Raw genomic sequence first — 26,665 nt, forward strand, 5'->3', positions numbered from 1 at the left:
GCAGAAACTTGGAGGCTTGAGAGTTTGACATCCATCCCTGGCAGAATTCCAGAACAGATGATTAACAAGAGAGCTCTTAGTTGATTGCAGATTAGCATAAACTGGTGTCGCTCTGCTACCTAAAAAGAGAAGGTGACCTTTGACTCACTTAATTCAAGAATGATGTAGAGCACCAGGGCCATGATGGCTCCCTCTACTTTGAAATATGCTTATAAGAGGCAGAATTTAACAAACTAGATGTGCTAGATCTGAAACTGTTGTTCTATGATATACAGTTTAAGAAAATGGTGACATTTAGCTTAGAAAAGAGAGACCTTGAGGAACATGAAGGCGGAATTTCAATACTAGAAGTACAATATGAAAGAGGAATTAGGTTAACAGAAGAGAACTGTGTGCTGCTACAGAAGCCAGAAGTAAGGAAATAGGTGGCATTTACATGGGGAAGCAGAATTCAGCTCAGTATGAGGAATTGGGGATAACAGCATTTTATGCAGGCAGAAATATGGTTTTGGAGTTAGAAATAACATCAAATCTTGATTCCAACACTTTCTTGCTGAATGCCATTGGACAGGTTACACAGCCTCTGAGACTTTTCTGCAAAATGGAAATAGCAATTCCACCTTCCGGGGTTGATGTCAGGATTAAATAGCATTAATCAAGGACTTAACAAAATTCCTAGCTAGTAGCTAATAGTATTACAACTAAGTTTCTCATCATTAAAATTATTAAAAACAGAATAGGGCACTTCAGGAGGGAACAAATAGATGAATTTTTGCCTCTTCATGGACACCCAACCCAAAAATGTCTCCAGAACTGCCTCTTCTCTGCTCTCACAGCTCTTTTAGCAAAACTCTTTTATGATATTGCTGGGCTGGGTTTCTTACATGGCAATTCTCCAGAATCCTGCACAGTACCTGGCTCAGCAAAACTGTTATATAAATGCAGACTCCTGCATTCTGGGGTGGAGTGCAGTAGACTAGTTGCCTTTTTCCTTTCCCTCTGATTAAGAGGATGTTTGAATTCCAGGTAAGGGGGAAAACATCACCTTGGTGGTAGAAGTTCTATTTAGTTCCTGATTGGATAAGGAAAAGTAGAGTAAGGGGGGAGATCGAAAAACCCTACAAATCTGATGTGAAGAAAAGAGATGAAGGAACTCTTGATCACCTACATTTTCTGTCAGGTAGGAGAAGAACATATTAATTCATTTAATCATTTAGTCAACAAATGTTGATTGACTACTGTAATGCTAGGGATTGACTACTGTATGCTAGGGGCTGTACTGGGCCAAGGTTTCTGCCCTTACTGGAGTGGTGTTTTGAGTCCAAGAGAGAAGACAGACATGACAATAAAGTGGGGTGAATATTACGATGAGACCAAATTTCCACATGAGCAGGTTTGGGGACAGCAATCTAGTTGATATTAAAAGAACTAGAACACTTGTCTCAAAGAATAAGAAACATGTTTTTTTGCCTATTTCTGTGTTTCTTTGGGGAGGCTGGGTGAGGGAGGGGTGTTCATGGATAATGGGGGTTTTGGCACTAAAGCCACCCATTGGTGCAGCCAATGAGATACCATGATGACACCTACCAGGCGGACCTAACCTAGCCTAAGGGGTCAGGGAAGGCCTCGAAAGGGAAGTACTGTAATCTCAACGCCGAGAAGTAGGAGCCTTACAGAGATCTGGTGAGAAAACTGTTATAAGATTCAAAATTTTCAAGGATGTGAACTGTCCAGAAGTGGTTGATTTTTCACACCAAGCATGAGACTCGCTTGTAAAACCACACGTTTTAATTTTCTAGGTTGCAGCTTCTTAAACTGCAGACGCTTCGGCGGCACTAGCTATTGAAGAACTAAGTAAAACTCGAAACCCTCGCAAACTGTGCGTGGCACCGTGGAAGGCGCGCAGCACTTCGGGTCTTGTAGTCTGGGACGGACTCCGAGTCCCACAGCGCTGTGCGGCGGGTCGTCGCGCCTGCGCGATGCGGCCGGCGGGCAGCGCAGAGTGCGAGGCTCTTTTGTTCGGCTGAGGGGAGGGCTGTTGGCCGGGGCCTGCGGTACGCCGCTTCAGTGAGGGGCTCAACCGCGGTCAACCGGCTTGTTGCTTTTCTGGTCGCCACTCCCCTGGCCGGCCCGACAAGACGCGCCAGTAGCGCGGCACCGATTCCTCTCGGGCTCGTGGGCGCTGCTCTGAGGTGAAGAGCCGCTAGAGGCGGGGAAGCGGGGGGGAGGCGCGCGGCGGCGGCGGCGGGAGCCCTGGATGAGGGGCCGCGCGCTCGCGGCGGAGGTCGGGAGCGGGGAGCGCGCCCGAATCCCGCGCCCTTCCCGCGCCGAGCCCTCCGCCGGGCTCAGTGAGTAGGACGACTGGCGCGAGAAGGATGGAGAGGGCGGGGCGGCGTCTCCTGAGCCAGAAATTGAAGTGATTCTGGGTGGGCCGAGCACTTGCGGTCGCTCTTCGGGCCTGGGTAGACCAAGACAATGCTCCTTGGCTTGGGTGGGCGGCTGCGGGATTGGGTTGGAGAGAAAACACTGGGTAAATTGGGAAGGGGACGGACGGGGCAGCCTGGATGCTTGGACAAGCGTAGGGAGGGTTGACGACTGCGAGACCCGAGGTTTAGAAATGTAACCTGAGAATATTGGGTCCAGCCGGGGCTGCCAGAGGAATTCCGCTTGCAGGGCTGGGGAACGGTAACTTCGAGGAAATTGTAAGGGTGGGCCGGGCGGCCCAGAGTGTGCTACTGGGGGAAGAGATCTGTTGAATAAATCGAGGAAGGGGCTAGAAGGAGGGGTAGTATTTGCCTAGCTTGGCTCGGGTTGGGGGCGAGGGGGTGGCGGGGAGAAGCTGTCAGGGCAAGTGGGGCGGAGGTCCCGAGAGCATTTTCTGTGAGGTGTGAAGAAGAAAAGGGGGAAATTGGCCACCCCTTGTTTCCTGGTTGATCGGCAATAAGAATAATGTGTGAAGAAAAGATGGAACACACTTTCTTCCCTTTTCCAGGTTTTCTACTACCTTCACTCCTTGATTCCTTTAGGGAGTTAAAAAGTCCAAGTGCAGCTCTTGCTTTGATTCATAATTAGTTCCATAAGTTTTTATCTGAGATTGTTGCTGGTCACAATTTCACTGCGGTGAAATTGTAGAAATGTGTAGATGAGTTCATACTTAAGGAATGAAGTTAACTTAGTGAGAGATTATGAGACGGTGTGGGAGGTTGAGAGAGAAAGTGGAAAAGTTCATGAGATTGTGAGTTTTCTTTTTTCCTTGGGCTCTTAAGTTTTTTAGCCAGCTTGTCCTTGCTGGAAAATTTGAATACGAAGGGAGCAGTACTTTACCCCTTTTCCAAAACTTCAGATGAAGATTTTTCATGGATTGTTGCTATATTCAGACATGTATTGGTTGAGCTCAATTGAGGTGGAATTTACAAAAAGATCAGTTATACTAGAACTGGCCAGGGGTAAGCTATCCTCCTCAAATGTGTTAAGAATCAGGTCACCATTTTGGAATAGTTCTAAAAGGTCCAGGGTTTTGGAATGGATGCAGGAATACAATTGGGAAATTAGTGCCTGTGTTCCAAGGTGCTTACAGATATTTACATGGAAAGTGATATGACTGAACGGTGCAGTGTTGGAATCGGCCACACCTTAATAAAGCTTCAAGGCAGTTCAGAATCTTCAGTCATTTCCAGTTTTCCCTCTGGTGCCATTTTCTTCATTGGCTGCTGTAACCTAAGTTGTTTTTCACTAAAAATGTAAATATTGTGTAGCTTGGTGCTTCTAGCTTCTTGATTAAAGGAGACCAAGTAAGGGTACCCTATCCTTCTGCATTTTGACTACAGGATACTAATATTTTTATAATCATCTAAAGAAAGGAAGCAACCATTATATCTTCTGGTGCCCATTTTAGAGACTAGGAAAATGTTTCTTTTTGAATTCACACCACTTAAAGAGAATTGATGCATTTTTGTCATTTTATAGTAGTTTATCCATTGAAATCTTCCTTTTTCATATACTCTCTCTCGTGGTATAACAGATTTTGCATTATATTTGATGGCTTTTTTGCATCATAGGTTATTTCGCTGAAGAGTTTTTGGAATAAGATGCTAATGGCTAGTTTATGGCCTATATAAGATGGGGCCGTGCCTCTTGTTCATTCAAGTGTCTGACACATAGTTGACCATTCATATTGTTGAATGAATGGATAGGGCTTTGAGATCTTTTCTGAGAATCCCGTATTAGTAGAATGACCTGATGTGCATTTATGTAATCAATTTGCCTGTTTTTATTCTATGACATTAGGCAGAGTAAAACTGTTGCCCTTGGCATGCTTGTCTTAGCCTATGTTTTTAATATACTCACCCTGGTATTAAATACAGAAAAGCTATGCACATTGTGCAAGTGGCAGTTTTAAATACCTTAGGCAAGTACTAGGAGAGGACCCAGGTTCTGGGTTTAAACAGCAAGCTATATAGTACTTTGAATATTTTCTGTTATATAAGTATGTTGAAAAATCATTTGTGTCCTTTGTATAGAGTTAATAAGTATTTCTCAATGGTGATGTCTACTGAAAAATTGAATAGCCTTTCCAAGGTTAATTGGAGAAGTTGTTTGAATGAGGACAGAATTCTGATCCTGTAAGTATTTGAATAACTTGTTAAATCTTTCCTGCCTTTTAAGCTTTTATGATTTACTGACCAAAAGGGGGCAGCCTAATTTGTCTGTGAAATTGTGCCTTTCTTTAATAATAGCTAACACACTGAGGGCCTAACAGAACTATGGTATTTGAGAAGTTAGCGTCAGTACTCTGGTTTTGTTTTGTTGTCTGTGAATGCTTTGGTCTCTGCTCTTATTCTGGTCTTGCTTTTTAATCACTTTTATTTCATTTTAAACTAAAATATTTGCATCAGGTATCACTGTGTTCTACTAATATTTACAGATCCCTATGGCCTCTAAACCCAAGCTATATCTATAATTTCATTTCATGAAAAGGAGTTAGCCAAGCTTCTGGACACGTCTCAGATAAAATTCTAATTTTATTCACACACTGGTATTCTAGTCCTAGATCCTGGAATTTGAGGACCGGGATTTCTTTAAAAATGAAACTCCTGCCCACCGGGTATGTGGCACAAGTTCTTGTTTTCTGCTCAGTAAAGTTTTCCATCTGGAAAGCATTTGCCTCACAAACAGCCACAGCTAACAAACTAAAAGCAGTTTAGAAACATGAGTTAGGAGGACTACAAACTGAATATACTACACATGCCTTCACCTGCCTTTTGATGACTGGTATGTAGTTGCTAATGCTCAGCAAGGGTACTTACTTCTTTGCAGATCCGATTTATTTGCTCATCATTCCCTAAAAAGCTGACAGCTTTGGACTTCTGTTCCCTGGTTATCTGAATCTGAGACATCCATTCTTATTGCCCATATAGGGTTCCACAGCTTACACTGGGTCCAGACCTACCTTTGAGTGTCTGAGTAAAAATAGAAATAAAATGCTTTGGGAACCACAAGAAAAAGAGAAATAATATTTAGCTAAGTTGGGTAGGCATCATGGAAGAAGTAGCATTTGAGCTAGCTCTTGAAGGAGGGGTAGGATTTTGACTACTAGTCTTGGACAGGAGCACACTTCTTAATAATGAACAAATCCATGCATGGAGGAAATGTGCAGGATATGTTCAGGTTGTACTTTTCTGTTTTGACAGGAGAATAGGTTTTGTGAGGGAAGTAGGAGTATGGAATGGTTAGATGTTAATTGTGGAGTTTGGCCTTTCTTTTAAGGAAGGAGGAGGAGACTTTGTAGAAAATTTTTTAGCAGTTACCTGCCACTTTCCTATTCCGTGTACTCCCACCCAAACTGGTTTACACACTGTCTACCTCCGTTGCTTTTGTTAGCAATAGTTCCTTGGGCTAAATCGCCTCCCTCCAGTCCAGTTTTTCAAATGCTATTGGAACCTTGCCTCAATCCCAGCTTTTCAAAACCTTTCTAATCACCCTAGCCATTTATTCTTCCAAGCCCTGGTAGTGCTTTGGTGGCTACTTCTTCTTGCTTACATTTCTTTTGCTAATTACTACATACTCCTGTCATTTCTTCTATTGAAATGAACTTCACTTGCATTTGTACCTTTTTGGTATGTTTTTAATCGTACAGTCCTGGCTCTGTGTTTTACCCTTGAGGGGGGGACTTGGGGAATTTTTCTTTGCTTCGGTAAGCCTTAGTTTCCTCGTTTGTGAAATGGGCTTAATAGAGATGTCGTGAGCATTGAATTAAGTGCCTTTCTATGCATTAAGTGTTAAGTATTCAGTAAAATTTATTATGTTATTACTAGTCCTTGTGGGATTTTCAAAAGCCTGTACTTCCTGTGAGTCTGCATATGCTGCTAGCCTGGCCAAACAGTTCCATTTGCCTGGGTCTGAGGGGGTTCCACATCCTGCGATGTGGAACTTTCAGAAGCTTTCAGTGCTTTAGCTGGGATGAATTGGTCACCCTTTATTCCACCCAGGCTCTTAGTAAATCCTTATTGATTTGATTTGGTTTTTTAATAGATGGTAATTAAAAACTAGTAGAGCTGTAGTTATAAACTTTTATAGCCATTAACTGACTAGGTGTTAAACCTAAGCTGGAGGCAAAAGATGGGTAAGGAAAACAAGGAATGGAAAAAGGAGCTAGATGAAGGAATGAAGTGGGGAGTGAAATGCACGGTAATTATCATCTGGTCCTTGTCTGCTGCTCCCGCAATATAGCTCTTTCTACCTGGCCACACTTCTGTTCTTCAGATATAGCAAGCTCTTCTCACCCTAGGACTTTGAACCCACTATTCTTTAAATTTGGTATGTTTTTCTGATTTTTGCCGAGTTGTCTCCTTGACATTTGGGTCTCTGTTTAAATGTTACTTAATCTGAAGATATTTTCTTTTTTTTTTTTTAATTTATTTATTTGGTTGTGCCGGGTCTTATTTATTTATTTATTTATTTTTATATATTTTAAAAAATTTTTGGCTGTGTTGGGTCTTAGTTTCTGTGCGAGGGCTTTCTCTAGTTGCGGCAAGCGGGGGCCACTCTTCATCGCGGTGCGCGGGCCTCTTCACTATCGCGGCCTCTCCTGTTGCGGAGCACAGGCTCCAGACGCGCAGGCTCAGTAGTTGTGGCTCACGGGCCTAGTTGCTCCGCAGCATGTGGGATCTTCCCAGACCAGGGCTTGAACCCGCGTCCCCTGCATTAGCAGGCAGATTCTCAACCACTGCGCCACCAGGGAAGCCCCTGAAGATATTTTCTTTATAGCATTTATCACTAATGTTTTCTTCTTGTCTGTGCCCTACTCTGCACACGCATGCATGCATGCATACACTCCCACTCATGCTGACTCATTTGTGCACGTTAGAATATAAACTCTAAGAGACCAGGGATTTTGTCTGTCTTGTTCACCCTATTTGTCTAGTGTCTCACACATAATAGGCACCCAATAGATAACTGTTAAATGAATGAATACTGTAGGAGCATGTTCACAGGAAGAGTTAACCTAAACCTAGTCTGGGGCTTCAGGGAAGCTTCTGATGATGACATTTTTTTAGCTAAGGGAATTGGTCAAGTGAAGAATGGAGCGAAGGGCAAGGTAATTGTGATTGGTAGGGTTAGGTGCAGTGGTCTTCAGCTCAAATGCCCACAGATAATGGTATGAAGAGGTCTGCATTTTTACATCGGTGGCTAGTATTGAGAATGAATTGGGTTGGGAGTTATCCAGGCAAGAGATGGTGGTTGCTTGGAATAGGATGGTAGTAGTGGGACTAGACAAATGTATAAATTAAAAGATATTTAAGATATAAAATCAACAGGATTTAGTAAGAGACTAGATATGGAGTTTGAGTGGAGAGAAGTCAAAAATGTCATAATTTTGTCTTGAACTCAGTAAAAGCTATATGAATTCTTAGAAAGACCATTCATTTAATTGGGTGATTGGCCTTTTTTAAAAGTATATCTGTAAAATTAGAGCCTGAAATCACAACCTCTGAAGTTTGTTACAGAACTTTACTGTGTGAATCATTAAAACTGACTTTTGGTATTTATGTAGTTCTTCAGATATCTTAAAATTCCTTTTGTAAATAATTCTGTTGAAATTTTCCATTGTTTGTATCCAGAATTTACTTCCTTTTTCTTACCTATCTTATCTGTCTTCATAGGAACATAGATTCCTATTGCCATTTAACTACAAGGGCTTTCTTACTTTGTTTTGCTGCCTGGGTGAGACAAAAGAAAGAACATAAGAAATTCCTACACTTTAGGTATATGAAATGTGATTTCTCCGTTTCTGGCAGCTCTTCTATCTCAGTCTTCCAGAAATGAGATCTTGGTTTCTGTTTTATAATTATTGGTCATTCATACCAGTCCGACCTGGGTCCTTCTTGAGTGTGTTCTGGAGCTGCTCTGCTGTTTTGAAAAACCTAGCCAGGGGACTTCCCTGGTGGCACAGTGGTTAAGAATCCACTTGCCAATGCAGGGGACACGGGTTCGATCCCTGGTCCAGGAAGATCCCACATGCCGCGGAGCAACTAAGCCCGTGCTCCACAACTACTAAGCCTGCGTGCTGCAACTACTGAAGCCTGTGCGCCTAGAGCCCGTGCCCCACAACAAGAGAAGCCATCGCAATGAGAAGCCCACGCACCGCAAGGAGGAGTAGCCCCCGCTCGCCACAACTAGAGAAAGTCTGTGTGCAGCAACGAAGACCGAACACAACCAAAATAAATTTAAAAAAGAAAGAAAGAAAGAAAAACCTAGCCATGAATTTCAGCCATATACATAGAACAAAAATGGTATTTTCTCACTGAGTTCCTAATGCACTGGATTTCAGAGAGTTATCCTTACGCTTAAAGCAGTAAATAATCTAATGAAGTAGGACATATATGCAAATATGTAAATAGATAATGAGGGCTTCCCTGGTGGCGCAGTGGTTGAGAATCTGCCTGCCAATGCAGGGCACACGGGTTCGAGCCCTAGTCTGGGAAGATCCCACATGCCGCGGAGCAACTGGGCCCGTGAGCCACAACTACTGAGCCTGCGCGTCTGGAGCCTGTGCTCCGCAACAAGAGAGGCCGCGATAGTGAGAGGCCCGCGCACCGCCATGAAGAAGAGTGGCCCCCGCTTGCCGCAACTAGAGAAAGCCCATGCACAGCAACGAAGACCCAACACAGCCATAAATAAATAAATAAAATAAAATAAATAAAAATTAAAAAAAAAAAATAGATAATGAATGCCAGAAGGTCATAAAAGCTCACCTCAAAGGAATTCCATGAGAGTTGTTACACCTATTTTACAGATGAGAAAACTGAGTTATGCAGTAAATATATATAACTGCCTATAAGCATAAAGTTTTGAGAGGTCAAGGACAGCAAAGATATCATGCTTCTGGTGCTCATACTAGCTTTCTTCTGGTGAAAGGAACTGTGAGGACCCTTCAGGCAGTGCTCTTCCAGGTTCATTGCTAGTACAAAAAAGGTCTAGAGTGAATGATGTTGAATGTGATGTAGAGGTTTTGTTTTCAGGAACATCAGTTATTACTGTTCAGCCTTATTCTAAATTTTTATGGAGAAAGTAAAACGTTCACTTACCTTTTAGCTAACTATGAGAATTGATTTATGTCTGCAATAATGTATGTAATTTCACCTGAGGAATGTGGTTTCTGCCAATCCTCTTATAGCAATGGCTTATATCCAAGGAGTGCATCAGATCGCCTAAGGAGCTTTTAAAGATGCAGGTGCCATGGTCAAAGCAACAGTGTTTGCAATAATAAAAAATTGGAAACAACCCAAATTTTCATCATTAGGTGGATGGTTAGAGTATGGTATGTCCATACAAGATGGAATACTATGCAGCTTAAGAATGGAGACCTTTATGGAACAATGTCAGAGATGCATTACATTATATTAAAAGGCAGATTATAGAACTATAATATCTATTTTCACATATGTGCATCTGGGTCAGTTTACATATAGAAGAACAGCTTTGACAGGTTTTGAGCCAGGGAACTTTGATTCCCTAATTGAATGTGAATACATGTATTATATTACAATTAGAAAAACAAAATATTTTTTTAAATAATGCACATACACACACCCTACACTCTGACTCACTGGATCTGGGCATCTGTATTTATAAACTCCGTAGGTGATTCTTATTCTCATGTAGGTGAAAGTTCTCTACTCAAGGTCTGCTTTCCTGTGAATTCTTTCTTAGTACAGATGGTCATCTCACCAGACCAGCATTCTAAATGTTTCACCTTAGTGTTTACCTAAAAAGGCCTACTGGTTTGTTTCAGAGGTCTGTAGCTGTTACCTTGTCCTCACATCTGGAATTTGACCTTTCAAGCTGGCAAGAAATCAGTATGGAAGTTCTGGGGTAGCCCTTTATAATTCATGTATGTGATGGCAAGCAGGAGCTATGCTCACATTGTCTTCTCAGATCCTTATCATATCCTTTCACTAGGAACAACCACAGGCATACCTTGTTTTATTACACTTCACTTTATTTGAAGATACTGCATTTTTTACAAATTGAAGGTTTGTGGCAACCCTGTGTCGAGTAAGTCTATCAGTGCCATTTTTGCAACATCTGCTCACTTTATGTCTCTGTGTCACGCTTTGGTAATTCTTGCAATACTTCAGACTTTTTCATTACTATTATATTTGTTATAGTGATCTGTAATCAGTGATCTTTGATATTACTATTGTAATTGTTTTTGGGTGCCACAAACCATGCCCATGTAAGATGGCGAAACTTAATCTGCCAGCTCTTCCCCAGTTTCTCTCCCTTTCCTCAGGCCTCCCTATTCCTTGAGATACAACAAATATTGAAATTAGGCCATTTAATAACACTGCAATGGCCTCTAAGTGTTCAAGTGAAAGGAAAAGTTGTCTCTCACTTTAATCAGAATCTAGAAACGATTAAGTTTAATGAGGAAGGCATGTTGAAAACCGAGATAGGCCAAAAGGTAGGCGCTGCTTAGCCAAGTTATGAATGCAAAGGAAAAGTTTTTAAAGGAAATTAAAAGTGCTACTCCGGTGAACACATAAATGATAAGAAAACAAAACAGCCTTCTTGCTCATATGTAGAAAGTTTTAATGGCCTGGATAGAAGATTAAACCGGTCACAACGTTCCCTTAAGGCAAAGTCTAATCCAGAGAAAGCCCTAACTCTCTTCAGTTCTGTGAAAGCCAAAAGAGGTAAGGTAGCTGCAGAAAAGTTTGAAGCCAGCAGAGGTTGGTTCATAAGATTTAAGGAAGGAAGCCATCTCCATAACATAAAAGTGCAAAGTGAAGCAGCAAGTGCTGATGTAGAAGCTACAGTAAGTTATCCAGAAGATCCAGCTAAAATAATGAAGTTGGCTACAGTAAACGACAGATTTTTAGTGTAGACGAAGCAGCTTTCTATTGGAAGAAGATGCCATCTAGGACTTTGTCATAGCTAGAGAGGAGAAGTCAATGCCTGGCTTCAAAGGACAGGCTGACTCTCTTGTTAGGGGCTAATGCAGCTGGTGACTTTAATTTGAAGCCAGTGCTCATTTACCATTCCAGAAATCTTAGGGCCCTTAAAATCTACTAAATCTACTCTGACTGTGTTCTGTAAATGGAACAACAAAGCCTGGATGACAGCACATCTGTTTACAACACAGTTTACAGCATGGTCTCCAAGCTCCTTTTTTGGGCTTAGCAACGTGTGGTCCTTTTTTTCCAGACTGTTCTGTTTTCCAGTTTCAGACAAAAACTCTTTTCAGCTTTTTCTATTGCCCAATGCATCTCCTTAACAATAACTTTATCATTTTAAATCTTAACTTATTTCACATGGAAATACTAATACTTGGTGTGAAAAGGGCTGCTGCACACAATAAAGTTATATTATTTTACGCCCACCGTTGAGACCTACTGCTTAGAAAAAAAGATTCCTTTCAAAATATTACTCCTCATTGACAACATTCGGTCACCAAGAGCTCTGATGGAGATGTACAAGGTTAATGTTGTTTTCATGCCTGCAAACACAGCATCATTCTGCAGCCCGTGGATCAAGGAGTCATTTTGACTTTCAAGTCTTATTATTTAAGAAATACATTTGTAAGGCTATAGCTGCCATAGATAGTGATTCCTCTGATGGATCTGGGCAAAGTAAATTGAAAACCTTCTGGAAAGGATTCACCATTCTAGATGCCATTAAGAACATTCGTGATTCATCGGAAGAGGTCAAAATATCAACACTAACAGGAGTTTGGAAGAAGTTAATTCCCAGCCCTCATGGATGACTTTGAGGGGTTCAAGACTTCAGTGAAGGAAATAGACATGTGATGGAAATAGCAAGAGAACTAGAATTAGAAGCGCAGTATAAAGAGTGACTGAATTGCTGCAATCTCATAATAAAACTTCAACAGGTGTGTTGCTTCTTATGGTTGAGCCAAAAAAGTGGTTTCTTGAGACAGAATCTACTCTTGGTGGAGATGCTATGAAGGCTGTTGAAATGACAACAAAGGATATAGAATATTATACAAACTCATTTGGTAAAGCAGCAGCAGGGTTTGAGAGGACTGACTCCAATTTTGAAAGAAGTTATGTGGGTAAAAGGTTATCAAACAGCATGAATCTTACAGAGAAATCAGTTCGTGAAAGGAAGAGTCAGTCAGTGTGGAGAACTTCATTGTTGTCTTATTTTAGTAAACTCACAGCTACCCCATCTTTCAGAATGTACCACCCTAATCATTCTGCAGCCATCAACATCAGGGCAAGACCCTTCCTTCATTAGCAAAAAGGTTATGACTTGCTGAAAGTTCAGATGTTGGTTAGCATTTTTCACAGTATTCTTTTTTTTTTTTTTTTAAGGACTTGATCTTTTTTTTTTTTTTAATTTATTTATTTATGGTTGTGTTGGGTTTTCGTTTCTGTGCGAGGGCTCTCTCCAGTTGCGGCAAGCGGGGGCCACTCCTCATTGTAGTGCGCGGGCCTCTCACCATCGCGGCCTCCCCTGCCGCGGAGCACAGGCTCCAGACGCGCAGGCTCAGCAATTATGGCTCACGGGCCCAGCCACTCCGCGGCATGCGGGATCCTCTCAGACCAGGGCTCGAACCCGTGTACCCTGCATTGGCAGGCAGACTCCCAACCACCGCGCCACCAGGGAAGCTCGATGTTGGTTAGCATTTTTCGCAGTATTCTTTAAGGTATGTATATTGGTTTTTTAGACATAATTCTATTATTGCTTAGTAGACTACAATATAGTGTAAACTTTTATATGCACTGGGAAACCAGAAAATTTGTGAGACTCGTTTTATTGCAGGGGTCTGGAGGTATCCCTGTATTCAAAAACAGAATGCCTAATCCTGTGTCTGATACTTCACTGCCTCTGCCTGCAAGTAGCATTGTTCCTCCATTCCATTTTCTAGCTCCTAACTGTAGGAGTGGAGGAGGTAACCAGGAGAATTGCAACTGTGCTCTTTTTTTCTTTTAAAAGAACTATGAGTTCATGACTCTTGCTTCAGATTTACACTATTTCTGGATTTATTGGGACACTGTAGAAGAATTTGGGGTTCTTAAAATTCGCATTTTCTCAGTAGTTCTCTGTAGCCTACTTGCTAGGCTACAAAAATTCAAAACTTCTGCACCATCTAGCACTTGTCAATTTAAAAGACTGAGAGGACTGCTGGGCCCTAAAAACCAAAGCTTTGTCACTGCCTGCTGATTTAATTAACAATGTATACCTTCCATATTCCAGTAACCAATGAAAAATCATTGGTTTTTAAAAACCTATACATATTCCAAGGTCTTTTTTGAAAGAAAATCATTATCCGTCACTTCCTTATTTACTGATGACAAATTGTAGAGAGGACTAAAGTCAGACCTTTCAGTCCTTCCCTCGTACAGGCTGGAGGGAAATTTCCCCTGTAAGTGTGTAGCTAGCTCTTAGTTCTGTGTGTGCAACAGGGCCATTAGCCCAGCCCTGCTGGGAGATGTCCATACTGAAGTGCTGTATTTTTTGTTAATTGTGTGACCTTAGAAGATTTATTTCATGTAAATCTATTGTGTTATCTCTGAGGTGTCAATAACATCTGAATGGCTTATTTTATAGGATTGTTTCAAAGATCAAATGAGATAACATGGTAGCACTTTGTAAACTGTAAAGTGCAATACAAATGTAACGTATTATTTTTCTAGGCATCTTAAAACGTGGCAGACCCGGTAAATATTTAGGTAAAAATTGTAGCAGCTTAACTAGGTTAAGGTTTTTTTGTCTGAAACATCCTGATGAGCCTTAAGAAGACTGTTTTTTTTTTTTTTGGCTGCATTGGGTCTTCGTTGCTGTGTGCAGGCTTCCTCTAGTTGCAGTGAGTGGGGCTACTCTTTGTTGCGGTGCGCGGGCTTCTCATCGCGGTGGCTTCTCTTGTTGTGGAGCACGGGCTCTAGGCATGCGGGCTTCAGTAGTTGTGGTGCACAGGCTTATCTGCTCCGCGGCATGTGGGATCTTCCCGGACCTGGGCTCGAACCCGTATCCCCTGCCTTGGCAGGCGGATTCTTAACCACTGCGCCACCAGGGAAGCCCCCTTAAGAAGACTTGTCCAAGGATTCTTTTTTAATCTATTTATTTATTTATTTAGGCTGCGCTGGGTCTTCGTTGCGGTGCAAGGGCTTCTCTAGTTGTGGCGCGTAGGCTCAGTAGTGGTGGCGCATGGGATTCATTGCGGTATGTGGGATCTTAGTTCCCCGACGAGGTATCAAACCCAGGCCCCCTGCATAGGGAGCGCGGAGTCTTAACCACTGGGCCACCAGGGAAGTCCCTAAGATTTCTGAGTTAATTTAGAACTGTTCGCTCTTGTGTACATCTTGTGATGTTCTAGTATATATCTTGACTCTTTGTTCAATGATTATGGCACTTTGTATGCCATAATTTGGTTGCCAGGATATTTAGGGAGAGTGGCAAATAGCATTGACTAAAGGCATTTTTCCATTGTGCTACTACGCTGATCTGAGTTACTTTGAATATCCTTGCCAAGCAATTCCAGTTGAAAGCCCTCCTTCCAGATGTCACTGCTAGTATTAGGAGATTGCCATATTCAGGGAGAGGTGGTCTCTCTTGAAATAATCGATTTGGAAACTATATGCAAATAATTGGCCTGTCATATTTAAGGGAGCTCTTGGCTTGTCTGAAGGTGCTATCAATAGATTCTATAGGAAGAGTGGGTTGTGTATTTAATCCACTTCTCTACTGATTTTGACAAATGGTTTATTCAGCACCCCAGAGAAGTACCTATAAATAAGGAAAAAACTCACACTGGGAAACCTGGCTGAGAGTCTCCAATATAAAGAGAATCCAATCCCTGGAGATAAATACTGGGATGAGCCAGTTAAGAAAACTCAAGAGAGAAATGGAAGTGTGTTTTCTACATTCTTCACTTCTCATTTGAGTTGCTTTTAGGACAATGAATTTAAGTGAGTAAAGATGAAAATCAAACGGTCTCACTCTAGATTTCCCTATTTGGGGGTTTTCTTTACCTAACCTAAAGGATTATATTCTTATGCTATGACTCCTTCTCCTTGAGGCCATGCTAACGATAAAGGGAGGGAAGGCCTGCAGTAGCTAGAGATGAGCTAGAAGCTGTCCCTACCTTTTTGTTTTGTAGTAACAGGATCAGATGGGCAGGATTCAGTATTGTTTCTTTTTGTAAGACAAATATAGCTATTAATGTAGACAACACAGAGCCTTCAATATCTCTGAATTCTGAAGCCGGAGTGATAGACTGCCTTTCCTTTACTTTCTTAAATTTAATTACTTGGGAGAGGGGTTATTAGGGGACAGTTACTGGTTTGGGGTTGTCTGTAACCCGTTGTTTTCTTTCTGTCTGTTGAGAAAGGGAGTAGCTTCCAATTTCTGAGTCCAAACTAATGTAGGGAGTTGTGGTACCCTTTGTTATTGAAAGGTGATTGTCAGTTTATTTTTCTTTGCACATTAACTGATGCATGAATCTTGCTACCCCTTCAACTGACAGTGAAAGGAAGCAAGCAAGGAGTAGCACTTGTTCTTCGGAGCAAACACTACTGCATTTATCCAAAAGAAAAATTAGATTTTTTTTCCTTTCCTTATAAAATAACACTTGTCATGGCAATCAGAATTCTGAAAACCTGAAAGTATCTCCCTCCAGGAAGAAGCAACAGGCTCTGAATCAGAGGCACAATGAAGCTAGCCAATAATTAGCAAAAGGTGACATTCAATACACTGATTAGTCTGTTCAGTAACAAAAAAAGGAAAACTCATGGCACTAAAAGATGGGTTGGGGAGGGAAGGAAAGCAGAATCTTTGGTGTGTAAATGGAGAGGAACAGTCTTAGCGCAGATGTGTGTTTTGAACTGTGTGGACAGGGGCATTGGGTGTTGCCTTAGGCCACACTGAAAGCATCTCAGAAAACTTTGTGTGTGTGTGTGCCACTCAGCAAAAGTTCAGAATACCTTTAGTGGAAGAGGTATCTATATTTTTTTCTTACCAGACATTAGGTTTCAGGAAGACGGACCATTACTTACTCTCTTGAATCTCCAGTCTCCAGAAATGTCCAGAATTTTCTAGTAGCCAAACAAATGTTTGTTGTTTCAGTAAGTCAGCATTGCTCATATTCAGACATGAGAATATCTCAGAGTATAAACCTAAATAAGCATCTGTAGATACTATAACTGATTCATATTGATGAGCCTGACTTTTATTAAAGGTGTTATATTTCATATAGTCTATAGATGAACTCTTTCTAAAATACGTTCTGTCTACACGTGCCAATTTAAAACTATTTAGAAGAGCCTACTTTCACTGACTCCTTTTCCCAAGGATGCTAGGAATAACCAGTTTAAACCCCAATTAGCATTGCCTTAAATTCAAACATGAAACATGGTAGTAACTACTTTCTTGTCTTCGATCATCTGCCATACTCTTGATTCTTTGTATTTCCTTCTGGGCAGCTGACCTATCAATTTGTAGATTGCAGCCAGTTTTGTAGATCAATTTTGTTGTATAGATATCTTATGGCGCCACCTACTGACACATTTGTAATCATAAGTCTTTATGCTTACCAACAGTCAAGAGTTGTATGAAGGACTGAAGAAAATAGATTTATAGGGGACTGGAATTTTAGCACTGGAAAAACCCTTAGAGGTTACCCAGCCTGATGATACACTTTACAAAAGAATAAATTCAGGTTCTGTTATCTGTGATAGCCACCTTTTTCCCCCCACTTATTTCCAAATTCGTTTAGAGAATTCCATGGTCATTCTGGCATTTTTATGAATCCTTCTCAGCCTTACAAATATAAAGTAGAATAAAAAGTTCACAAGAAACTTGAGAATTATAAATTAATGGTGGCATTCAGAAAAGACTACATAAAGAACCTTAAGGGGACTCAAAAGAGATTGTTTAACAATGCAGAAGAATTGCTTATATTATATATGCATATACAAAAGGGAAAATTAAACTAGATGTTTAATAAATAGGACAAGCCATTTCCCTTAGTAAAAATCCAAGTCCAATACTGTGATGAAATTGAAAAACATTCACAGAATTAGAAAGTATGGATCAGAGGATTATATGTATATAGGTTTGATGTATAGACCTTATTTTTAGGAGGATTGCTTTTTTTTCAAATTAATGGTAATATTTTAGATACCGTAAGTAAAGAGGTATTGGGAGCTTTTTTACTTAGAAAGAATGGGTATAAAAGTTTTAAGTGGATATGCAAGCATAAAGAAGTTTTGCTGTGAGATTAGTTGGGGCTGTTTTAGAAAACTAACTTTCTAGCTGAACATAGAAAACTGTTGGGTATTGAAGATGAATAGGCATAACATTTATTGAAGCAGAATGCACTGTTTTTTTTTAAGATTTATTTATTACTTATTTATTTTATTATTTTTGGCTGCATTGGGTCTTAGTTGCAGCACGCGGGATCTTCGTTGAGGCATGCGGGCTCTTCGTTGCAGTGCACGGGCTTCTCTCTAGTTCTGGAGTGCGGGTTTTGTCTCTAGTTGTGGCACTCAGGCTCCAGGGCGTGTGGGCTCTGTAGTTTGCGGCACGCAGGCTAATTGAGGCGCACGAGCTCAGTAGTTGTGGCACGCAGGCTTGGTGGCCCCATGGCATGTGGGATCTTAGTCCCCTGACCAGGGATCGAACCCACGTCCCCTGCATTGGAAGGCAGATTCTTTACCACTGGACCACCAGGGAAGTCCCAAGCGTGCACTATTAAATTCATCTATGATGTCCCTGGTTTTCTTATCCAAATATTCTCCTAAGAAGAGTGTACCCTAATGTCCTTTTTATTTCCTTTATCATTTTAGCAGCGTCACCCTTTATACCAGAAAGCTGGCGGGCACTATGGGGAAAAAACAAAACAAGAAGAAAGTGGAGGAGGTGCTAGAAGAAGAGGAAGAAGAATATGTGGTGGAAAAAGTTCTCGACCGTCGAGTGGTAAAGGGCAAAGTGGAGTACCTCCTAAAGTGGAAGGGGTTCTCAGAGTAAGTTTCATTGACCCAGGAAAATCCATTCATTTGGTCACCAACTATTTCTCAGGAGACTGGTAATGTGCATGACCCAGGGTGCTCTGATGGATACATTGTGACTCAGGCCTGGCGTTCATGGCTTATAGTTTAATTAGGAAAATGACCTACATGTACAAGGTGCTATCATGCAAGACTGATTGCTGATGAGCAGTTTTGTGTGTGGCTTTACACTGATACAAGTTTGCAAAGAGAGAGTAACTTTCTTTTGAAGGAGGCAGGTTTCTAAGCTTTCAATTTGTACTAAAAAGCCCCCTACCGCCTCCCAAGAAATGTCAACTTTGTCAAGTTCTTGGTCTTCGACAGAATCCAGTTATTTTTTATCATTAACTCCTCTGTTCCAAGGACACCAGCTCTTGTCCTCCTGTGCTTCTCCTTAGTGTGAGTGTGCTAACTTTGAGTGGAAAGTGTGACTCGTGTGCCTCTGGTTTCAGTGAGGACAACACATGGGAGCCAGAAGAAAACCTGGATTGCCCCGACCTCATTGCTGAGTTCCTGCAGTCACAGAAAACAGCACACGAGACAGATAAATCAGAGGGAGGCAAGCGCAAAGCTGATTCTGATTCGGAAGATAAGGGGGAGGAGAGCAAACCAAAGAAGAAGAAAGAAGAGGTAAGGCTCGAAGTAAGAGTTTTTACTAGCCTAGAATTCATGCTGCTGTCAAAGAAGCTGAAAGCCAGATAATTTAAGCACTTTTGTCTGCTGCTCCTTAGATCTCAGCAGCTGGCTCTCAATCCTTTTGGAATGTTAGATAGGCTAATGCTTTAAAAATGTTTGAGGGGGCTTCCCTGGTGGCGCAGTGGTTGAGAATCTGCCTGCCAATGCAGGGGACACGGGTTCGAGCCCTGGTCTGGGAAGATCCCACATGCCGCGGAGCAACTGGGCCCATGAGCCACAACTACTGAGCCTGCGCGTCTGGAGCCTGTGCTCCGCAACAAGAGAGGCCGCGATAGTGAGAGGCCCGCGCACCGCCATGAAGAAGAGTGGCCCCCACTTGCCACAACTAGAGAAAGCCCTCGCACAGAAACGAAGACCCAACACAGCCAAAAATAAATAAATAAATAAATACGTTTATTTAAAAATATATATATATTTGAGGGCTCAATCTCATGAAGCCACATAATCTACTCTTATTTTATGTTAGGTTCAAGAACACTAAGTGCAAGGGAATTCATTCCTGTGAGGAGATGGCTGTCAATGTTTTAATCATTACAGGTTTTAATCTATTCAATACTGTAAAGTAAGGTACCTTTTGAGGGTGAAGAACAGTTGTAAACATTTATTTTGCTTGAGATGTGGGTCCCTTTTTACATATGGGGAAACCTCAAGCACTTCAAAACTTGATGGAATAATCACTTAGAAGGATTCTAAAAGGCTTGTGACTTAGAGCCAAAGATTTGGTGAAATATTGGCAAAAGGGTTTGATTACATTGTCAGAGAAACAGGAGTGGCCCCAGTCCGGAGGACAGTCCCATATAGTTAAAATTGTTCCATCTCTCTGGTTTTTACAGTCAGAAAAGCCACGAGGCTTTGCCCGGGGTTTGGAACCGGAGCGGATTATTGGAGCTACAGACTCCAGTGGAGAACTCATGTTCCTGATGAAATGGTGAGTCTGCCAGTGGCTCTGTGTGGTTGTTTTTTTCTTCTCCACATCTGTTCCATACCAGAGGAAAAGAGCTGGACCTTCAAAATTCCAGTCGCCCAAGTGTGAAATCTTTAAGATGGCATAGTCCTTCGATAGTGACCCTCGGCCTGACTGCCAACCTGGACTCGTGAGTTACAGGTAGGGGCCCTTAGGATTCTCGGATCTTTGCCCATTTTTTTTTAGGAGGTGGGAGACAATCTGGAGTGCAGAGGGTATGGGGAGGAATCACATTTCACTTATGTAAATAAAGGGGGAAAAAAAGAAATGTGATTGAACCACCCTCCCCTTCCACCACCTCCTTAATAAAGATCGGGCTGGCCCCAGGATCAGAAATTCTGTTAACTTCTCAGGGTTAGGAAAGAATTGCTGTAGCTCTTCCTTTGTCCTTGACTGTTAGATCCTTTCCAGTTTGTGCAGATTCTACAATTGCAGTATCTGCCAGCAGGGGTCAGCAAGGCCCCTTTACTATACTAAGCATAGAGAAGCCTGCTTTTTTCCATTATAAGTATAAATACCAGTGGTGGTAGTACTCCATGAAACAGCTTAATGAAAGCAGTTGTCTTGAGAATCTTAAGAACTGTAATTAACCCAAAATTCTCTATAATTTCTCTATTCTCTGTCCAAAAGGAAGGCTTTCTCCCCTTTTTCTTGCTTGTTGGAAGTGCTTGTTCTCCTCCCCCCCAAAGTGGAGCTCAATCATTGTCCTTAAAATATAAATTAGGAGTGAATAATTCTAAGCCTGTGCCAAAGAAGGCAGCATTCTAGGGGCTTTGTCCTTTTGTCAGTCTAGAACCTTCTCGGAAACTCATATCTGTACTAATTCCTCTCCTTTAGAAGGTGGCAGGAGAGGCCTAACTTGAACACTGAAAGCCTATGACACAACCGGCTAAACCTCTATTTTTTTTCCCATGCATTCCCTAGGTGTTTACTGAATCTGACCTTCTTTTAGTTTATTTTTTGCTAGCCTGTAGGAGAAAAGTTCATTTTTAAGGTGCTGCATATGGGGGAAAGGAATTAATACCAGAACTTATTCAATCCAACTAGAATACACTTTCTCTGGCTGCATGTGACCAGTCTGAGTAATGGTAGCACCTCCTTATTGCTTGACACTGTATTCCTTTGGTTCACTCACTAGTGTGTGTAAAGATTATAGCTGAATGTAACTCTGCAAGTTAAGATTAGATGTTGATTATCAAACCAAGTTTACTTTAAAGTGATTTTCCTGGAGAATGGAGATACTTGTTCATTTCCCAAAGTAGCTATTTTTCTGTGCAGCGAAAAGACTGAACTCTTACTTCAAAGGCTGTTGTTGAATTATCAACAAGGGGCAGCCTGCTTCAGGTTCCCATACTGTTATACTCCTTTCCCTCCCATTCTCTTGTGTGTTGTTCAAAAACATACCTTACTGGCTTACTCTTCCCTGGTTCTATGGGGCTGTGTGGCTTTGGTGTACCTGTTGCTGGAGTTCTGGAAGTTTGGGGTAGTGTCTCGTCAGAGATCCCATCATATATATCTATCTGCTGCCTGCCCTATGCTATTGCTTCCATCTAGGATGTTCCCAATGACCTGAAGATAGAGCTTACCCCTAAGTCCCTTGTAATATCTATGTGGTTTTCAATTTCTGAGAACATTTTAAAATTCAGAAAAAATAGAGAATTATGTAACAGTTCCTTTATTTTCTACCTCCCAGTTTTGAAGCACCATTTCAAAGCACCTGGGAGTTGTGGCCTATCTGTGTGAGCATGGCATTTGGTAGTGTTAAACAGTATGATTAGGAGTAAGCAAGAAAGTGTCCACCTGCATTGGCTCTGGTCAGTGCCAAATTGGTATTTATTATCCAACATGGTATTAAATCCTATTACCAAGCCAAGATCTCTCCATGGGCTTTTAGCAGCTGGGATATGGCTTTGGAAGAGTATGGTAGCCTCTCTTATTCCCTCAGAGAATCTGAGAGTCATGTTTTTGTATGTGTGTGTGTGGCCTTTCCCAGGGGTTCAGAGTTAGCTTTTGACAAAGATATGTAGAGGGCATTTTCAATGGGAGAAGATCTCCGAGGATATTACTTGACTAAAAGCTGCTAGTAAATGATGCTTACACCATATTATCATCCTTCCCTGGCCTGCTCTTCTGGAATTAATATTTTATTTTATTAATTTATTTTTTATAAATTTTTTTTAAAATTTATTTTTGGCCACGTTGGGTCTTCGTTGCTGCGTGCGGGCTTTCTCTAGTTGTGGTGAGCGGGGGCTACTCTTCGTTGCGGTGTGCGGGCTTCTCATTGTGGTGGCTTCTCTTGTTGCAGAGCACGGGCTCTAGGCGCGTGGGCTTCAGTATTTGTGGCTTGCAGGCTCAGTAGTTATGGCGCACAGGCTTAGTTGCTCCGCAGCATGTGGGATCTTCCTGGACCAGGGCTCGAACCCATGTCCCCTGCATTGGCAGGCGGATTCTTAACCACAGTGCCACCAGGGAAGCCTGGAATTAATATTTTAAAAGCCCAAGCCCTTGGGTGATCCAAGTTAGGAGACCACTAGCACCTGGTCTCAAAGTCTCTTTGTGCTTTGTTCTGCAGGAAAAACTCTGATGAGGCTGACCTGGTCCCTGCCAAGGAAGCCAATGTCAAGTGCCCACAGGTTGTCATATCCTTCTATGAGGAAAGGCTGACGTGGCATTCCTACCCCTCGGAGGATGATGACAAAAAAGATGACAAGAATTAACTGTCCTGAGTACCAGCCCCTGTCACATCTGACTGTGGGTTTCAAGTGGGGAAAGAAGGAGTTCTACTTGTCTTGACACCGTAGAGGGGGCTTGAGAAGATGTCCTTTGAAGAGCCAGTATAGTTTCTGTGCCCTACAGCAGCCCAAGTGCTTTAAAGCCGTTCCATGCTGTATAGTTTGCACACCCATCCCAGTGGAGGGGAAGGAGGGTCAGTGTTTCAAGGCAACCCATTCTGAACTTTGCTGAGAAAAGCAAAGGGCCTTCTATGAAGGACAAAACTTGCAGAATGGGATGTGGGAGAGCAAAAGATACTATAGATCTTCAAAGAGCATCTCCACAACCCACAGCCTTCTTCCCAATAGTGTTAACTCTGCATTTTTACAGCGTAGCATGTATGTAGTTTTTGGCTATTTCTGGTGTATTATTTGGGGTGGGAGGGATGGGGTGGGAAAGAAGGGAGATGGGTTAGGATCATTTTTGTTAAAATTTGGGGCCTGTTGGGGGGAAATGGTGAAAGAAAGGAAAGAACAACTAATGATGATTTGGTTCTGTGTCCAGACTATTTCATCCTTTCAAAAAATGTTGTTGGCAACCTAAATGAGGACTGTGAGAGACTGTTTAAAAGCTGTGAATGCCTGAAACTTAGAAGCCAAGGTGTTCCCTGCCTGAGCTTAATGCTGTTCCCAAAAAGCATTAAGCTTTGGTAACTTCTTAACTTCCCAGTTAAGAAGTTACCAAAGCTGCCATTTGGAGGATGGAAACTGGTTGAGGAAAAGTCTTATTGGAGTGTATACACAGGCAGATCATTCTGTCTTAGAGGTGCTAATTCTTGAAATTGACAAGAAGACCCTTTCTTTTCCAATTTTGAAGTTATAAATATCAGCTTCTCCATCCAAGCCACTGGCTGAAGTATTTGGGGAAGGGCAGAGGGTGGTATAGGAGATGGGAGAGTAGGCAAAGACAAGGGCCGGTGCTCTTAGGGTGGAAAACTCTTGGAGCCTCTGTTTTTTGAACTTTGAAACCATTGGTGGCAGGGTTCAGTCACTGACAGCACAAGTTCACTGAGTCACTTCAAGAGTTGAATGACTTCTGAAGCCCTGGTCTCAGGAGAAGATTAAATTTTCATACTGGGGCAGTGGTTCACTTTAAAACAAAACAAATTTTTTTAATCCTAAGAATGAACTAAAACCCAAAATGCTGTCTTGGATCATGAGATCCATCAGTTCTTGACATCATTTAGACCTGCATCTAGAACTCCGTTGTAAAATCTTTTTAGGCATGTGTTAGGTTTCTGTGAAAACTTTTGTTTAAATGTTAAACTTCATACCAACACTGTCAGTTTTTGTCTTAATAAAACTATAGATTTATAATCCTTGATTTTTGTCTTGTCTTGCCAGAAACAGTCCTTGCCTTTTATTATTTTATAGATTGAGCCTCTTTGGGAACAACTTCCACACTTGAATGGTTTTATTTCTTAAATACTGTAGGCTTGAAAATCTAGTGTCTGGTGTGAATCTTTGACACTGAGCATTTATAATTGATACAAAGATTATAAAGATTGTCACATCATTCTGTCTTCATACTGCTCAAAGTTCGTTCAGCGCTCTGTGACCCGACAGCACTTCCAAAATATGATACATTTGGAAACACAGGTTTTTGGGTTAGGTTTAGATCCTGGCTCAGGTATTTCATAGATTTGTGTGACCATAGCTAAAGTCAGCTTCTCCGAACTTTTCAGGAATTGGTCCTGTGTTTGATCAGTGAATTAAAATGTCATCCATTTTCTTAACATAATTTTCTGCCTATAATTCTAGAGCCAAAATGGGACTAGATTCTTGTCAGTTATAAAGGGGGAAATCGGATTTCCACTGAGATCAGTTCAGCTCTACGCACTAGTGCAAAGCATCTGTTCCAAATAAACTGAGTGTAGCTATACTTTTTTCAAAAAGCCTCCTAGGAGTTTAGGGAGACGTAAATGGAGCTGGAGAGGTCTTCCTCTGCAGAGGTCTGAGTGTGTCCTTGTAGTTGGCAGCAGCAGAGCAGTCTGTAGCTAGTTAAGAGAGTTGGGGTGGGCAGATATATCTGGTTCTGTTCTCCATCAACAGATGCACTGAAATTAGCCTTCAGTCTTGGTGCTTGTCCAAGATGGGCTGCTATTCAGCTTTAGCCTTAACCTTTGGAACCTATTTCACTGTCACTGCTGGCATTCCTGAGCTCTTTTAAAACCGTATCATTCTTCCCCTTGGAAGACACTGAAATTGATAATGCATGTTGAAGATATGCAATTCTGTTATCTTTAAAAGCCAATTATCACACATTTCTAGATTCAAGGGTTAAGGATAAATTTTTCTCAAGTGATTGATTGCTGAAGCCACAAATGCATGCAGAAATGTCAGGGAAAAAAATACACATAGGCACAACAAATCTTAAGTCTGCTTTCAGAAAGTATTCGTAGAGCATTTCTTTAGGAAATACAAAAACATGTCTGTCAGATGCCTTCAACAAAATTGCATCATATTAGACCTCTAGCCCAGGAGTTGAGGAGATACAGATTGGTACCTTAGTTACCATTACAAAAGAACAAGAGCTTACTAATTTGGTGACAGAATCACTATCAGCTGTCCTACACTGGCAAAGCCAGTCAAAGAAAATACCTTGTTCCTTCACTGCCTTCAGTTGAGTTTCAAGTTAATACAGTAAATACAGAAACACTCGTCAACTGACAGTGCTCAGGAATAATTGTTTCTGCTTTCCAATGGCATTTGAAAGTTTTGACTACCAATTTTAAGTAATTTTTAATAGTTGATTTTTAAGTGCTTATTATCCGGTATAATCTTACATTCCAGAACTCATTCAGACTCAGCTCAACTTGATTTTAACCCTTGGCTATTTAATGTTTGACCATGTGTACACAGCACATCTTTATAGTCTATGGCCTGTGGCATTGGGAATCTGTATTACAAGGTAATTATTTTCCTCATAGAGAAAGGGGGAATGCTAGAACTCCAAATCGCTACTCCAAAATAATTTGGTGGAATTGGAACTCTGAAATCCAGATTTCTGCAATGGCTCCAAATCCTGAACTATGTATGGAGCTGAGTTCTGTTTGTTTGAGATCAAATTTATCTGATCAAGTCATACTAATCTGATGTGCAAGCTGGGCCTTCTCATGAGGATGAACGTGAACATCATGTTCTGATGTGCAAGTTGGGCCTTCTCATGAACATCATGAGGACGTTCTCATTTAAAACTCAGAACTGATAGGAATGAACTAAATCCAGGCTCAGTGTTTTCCCTCCACTAGAATTTTTTTTTTTTAATTTATTTATTTTTGGCTGCATTGCTGCAAGAGGGCTTTCTCTAGTTGCAGCGAGCGGGGGCCACTCTTCATTGCGGTGCGCGGGCTTCTCATTGTGGTGGCTTCTCTTGTTGCGGAGCACGGGCTCTAGGTGCGCAGGCTCAGTAGTTGTGGCACGCAGGCTCTAGGGCGTAGGCTCAGTAGTTGTGGCGCACAGGCTTAGTTGCTCCGTGGCAAGAGGGGTCTTCCTGGACCAGGGCTCGAAACCATGTCCCCTGCACTGGCAGGCAGATTCCTAACCACTGCACCACCAGGGAAGTCCCCTCCGCTAGAATTTGATTGAAATACAAATACCACTACCAGGCCAGCATTCAGCTTATTAAAGGAAGGAGTCTTGGCTTCCTTCACCTTGCCTTTTAGCAATAGGTAGAGACATCCTGGTGTTCTGATATATGGTAAGAAGTTTGATATAGG

At 41.7% G+C, this 26,665-nt stretch overlaps 1 protein-coding gene across 1 annotated transcript; it reads left to right on the forward strand.

Moving 5' to 3' along the window:
* Positions 1-1,987: 1,987 nt before the first annotated feature.
* On the forward strand, positions 1,988-26,265 carry CBX1 (chromobox 1). Its single transcript, XM_036837661.1, has 5 exons — positions 1,988-2,192; positions 18,315-18,491; positions 18,968-19,145; positions 20,045-20,139; positions 22,748-26,265. Exons 2-5 carry the CDS (start codon positions 18,352-18,354, stop codon positions 22,890-22,892), a joined length of 558 nt encoding a protein of 185 aa, XP_036693556.1. The 5' UTR covers positions 1,988-2,192; positions 18,315-18,351; the 3' UTR covers positions 22,893-26,265.
* Positions 26,266-26,665: the final 400 nt, after the last annotated feature.

Source organism: Balaenoptera musculus, chromosome 20 (genome assembly GCF_009873245.2).
Source record: "Balaenoptera musculus isolate JJ_BM4_2016_0621 chromosome 20, mBalMus1.pri.v3, whole genome shotgun sequence".
NCBI lineage: Eukaryota > Metazoa > Chordata > Mammalia > Artiodactyla > Balaenopteridae > Balaenoptera > Balaenoptera musculus.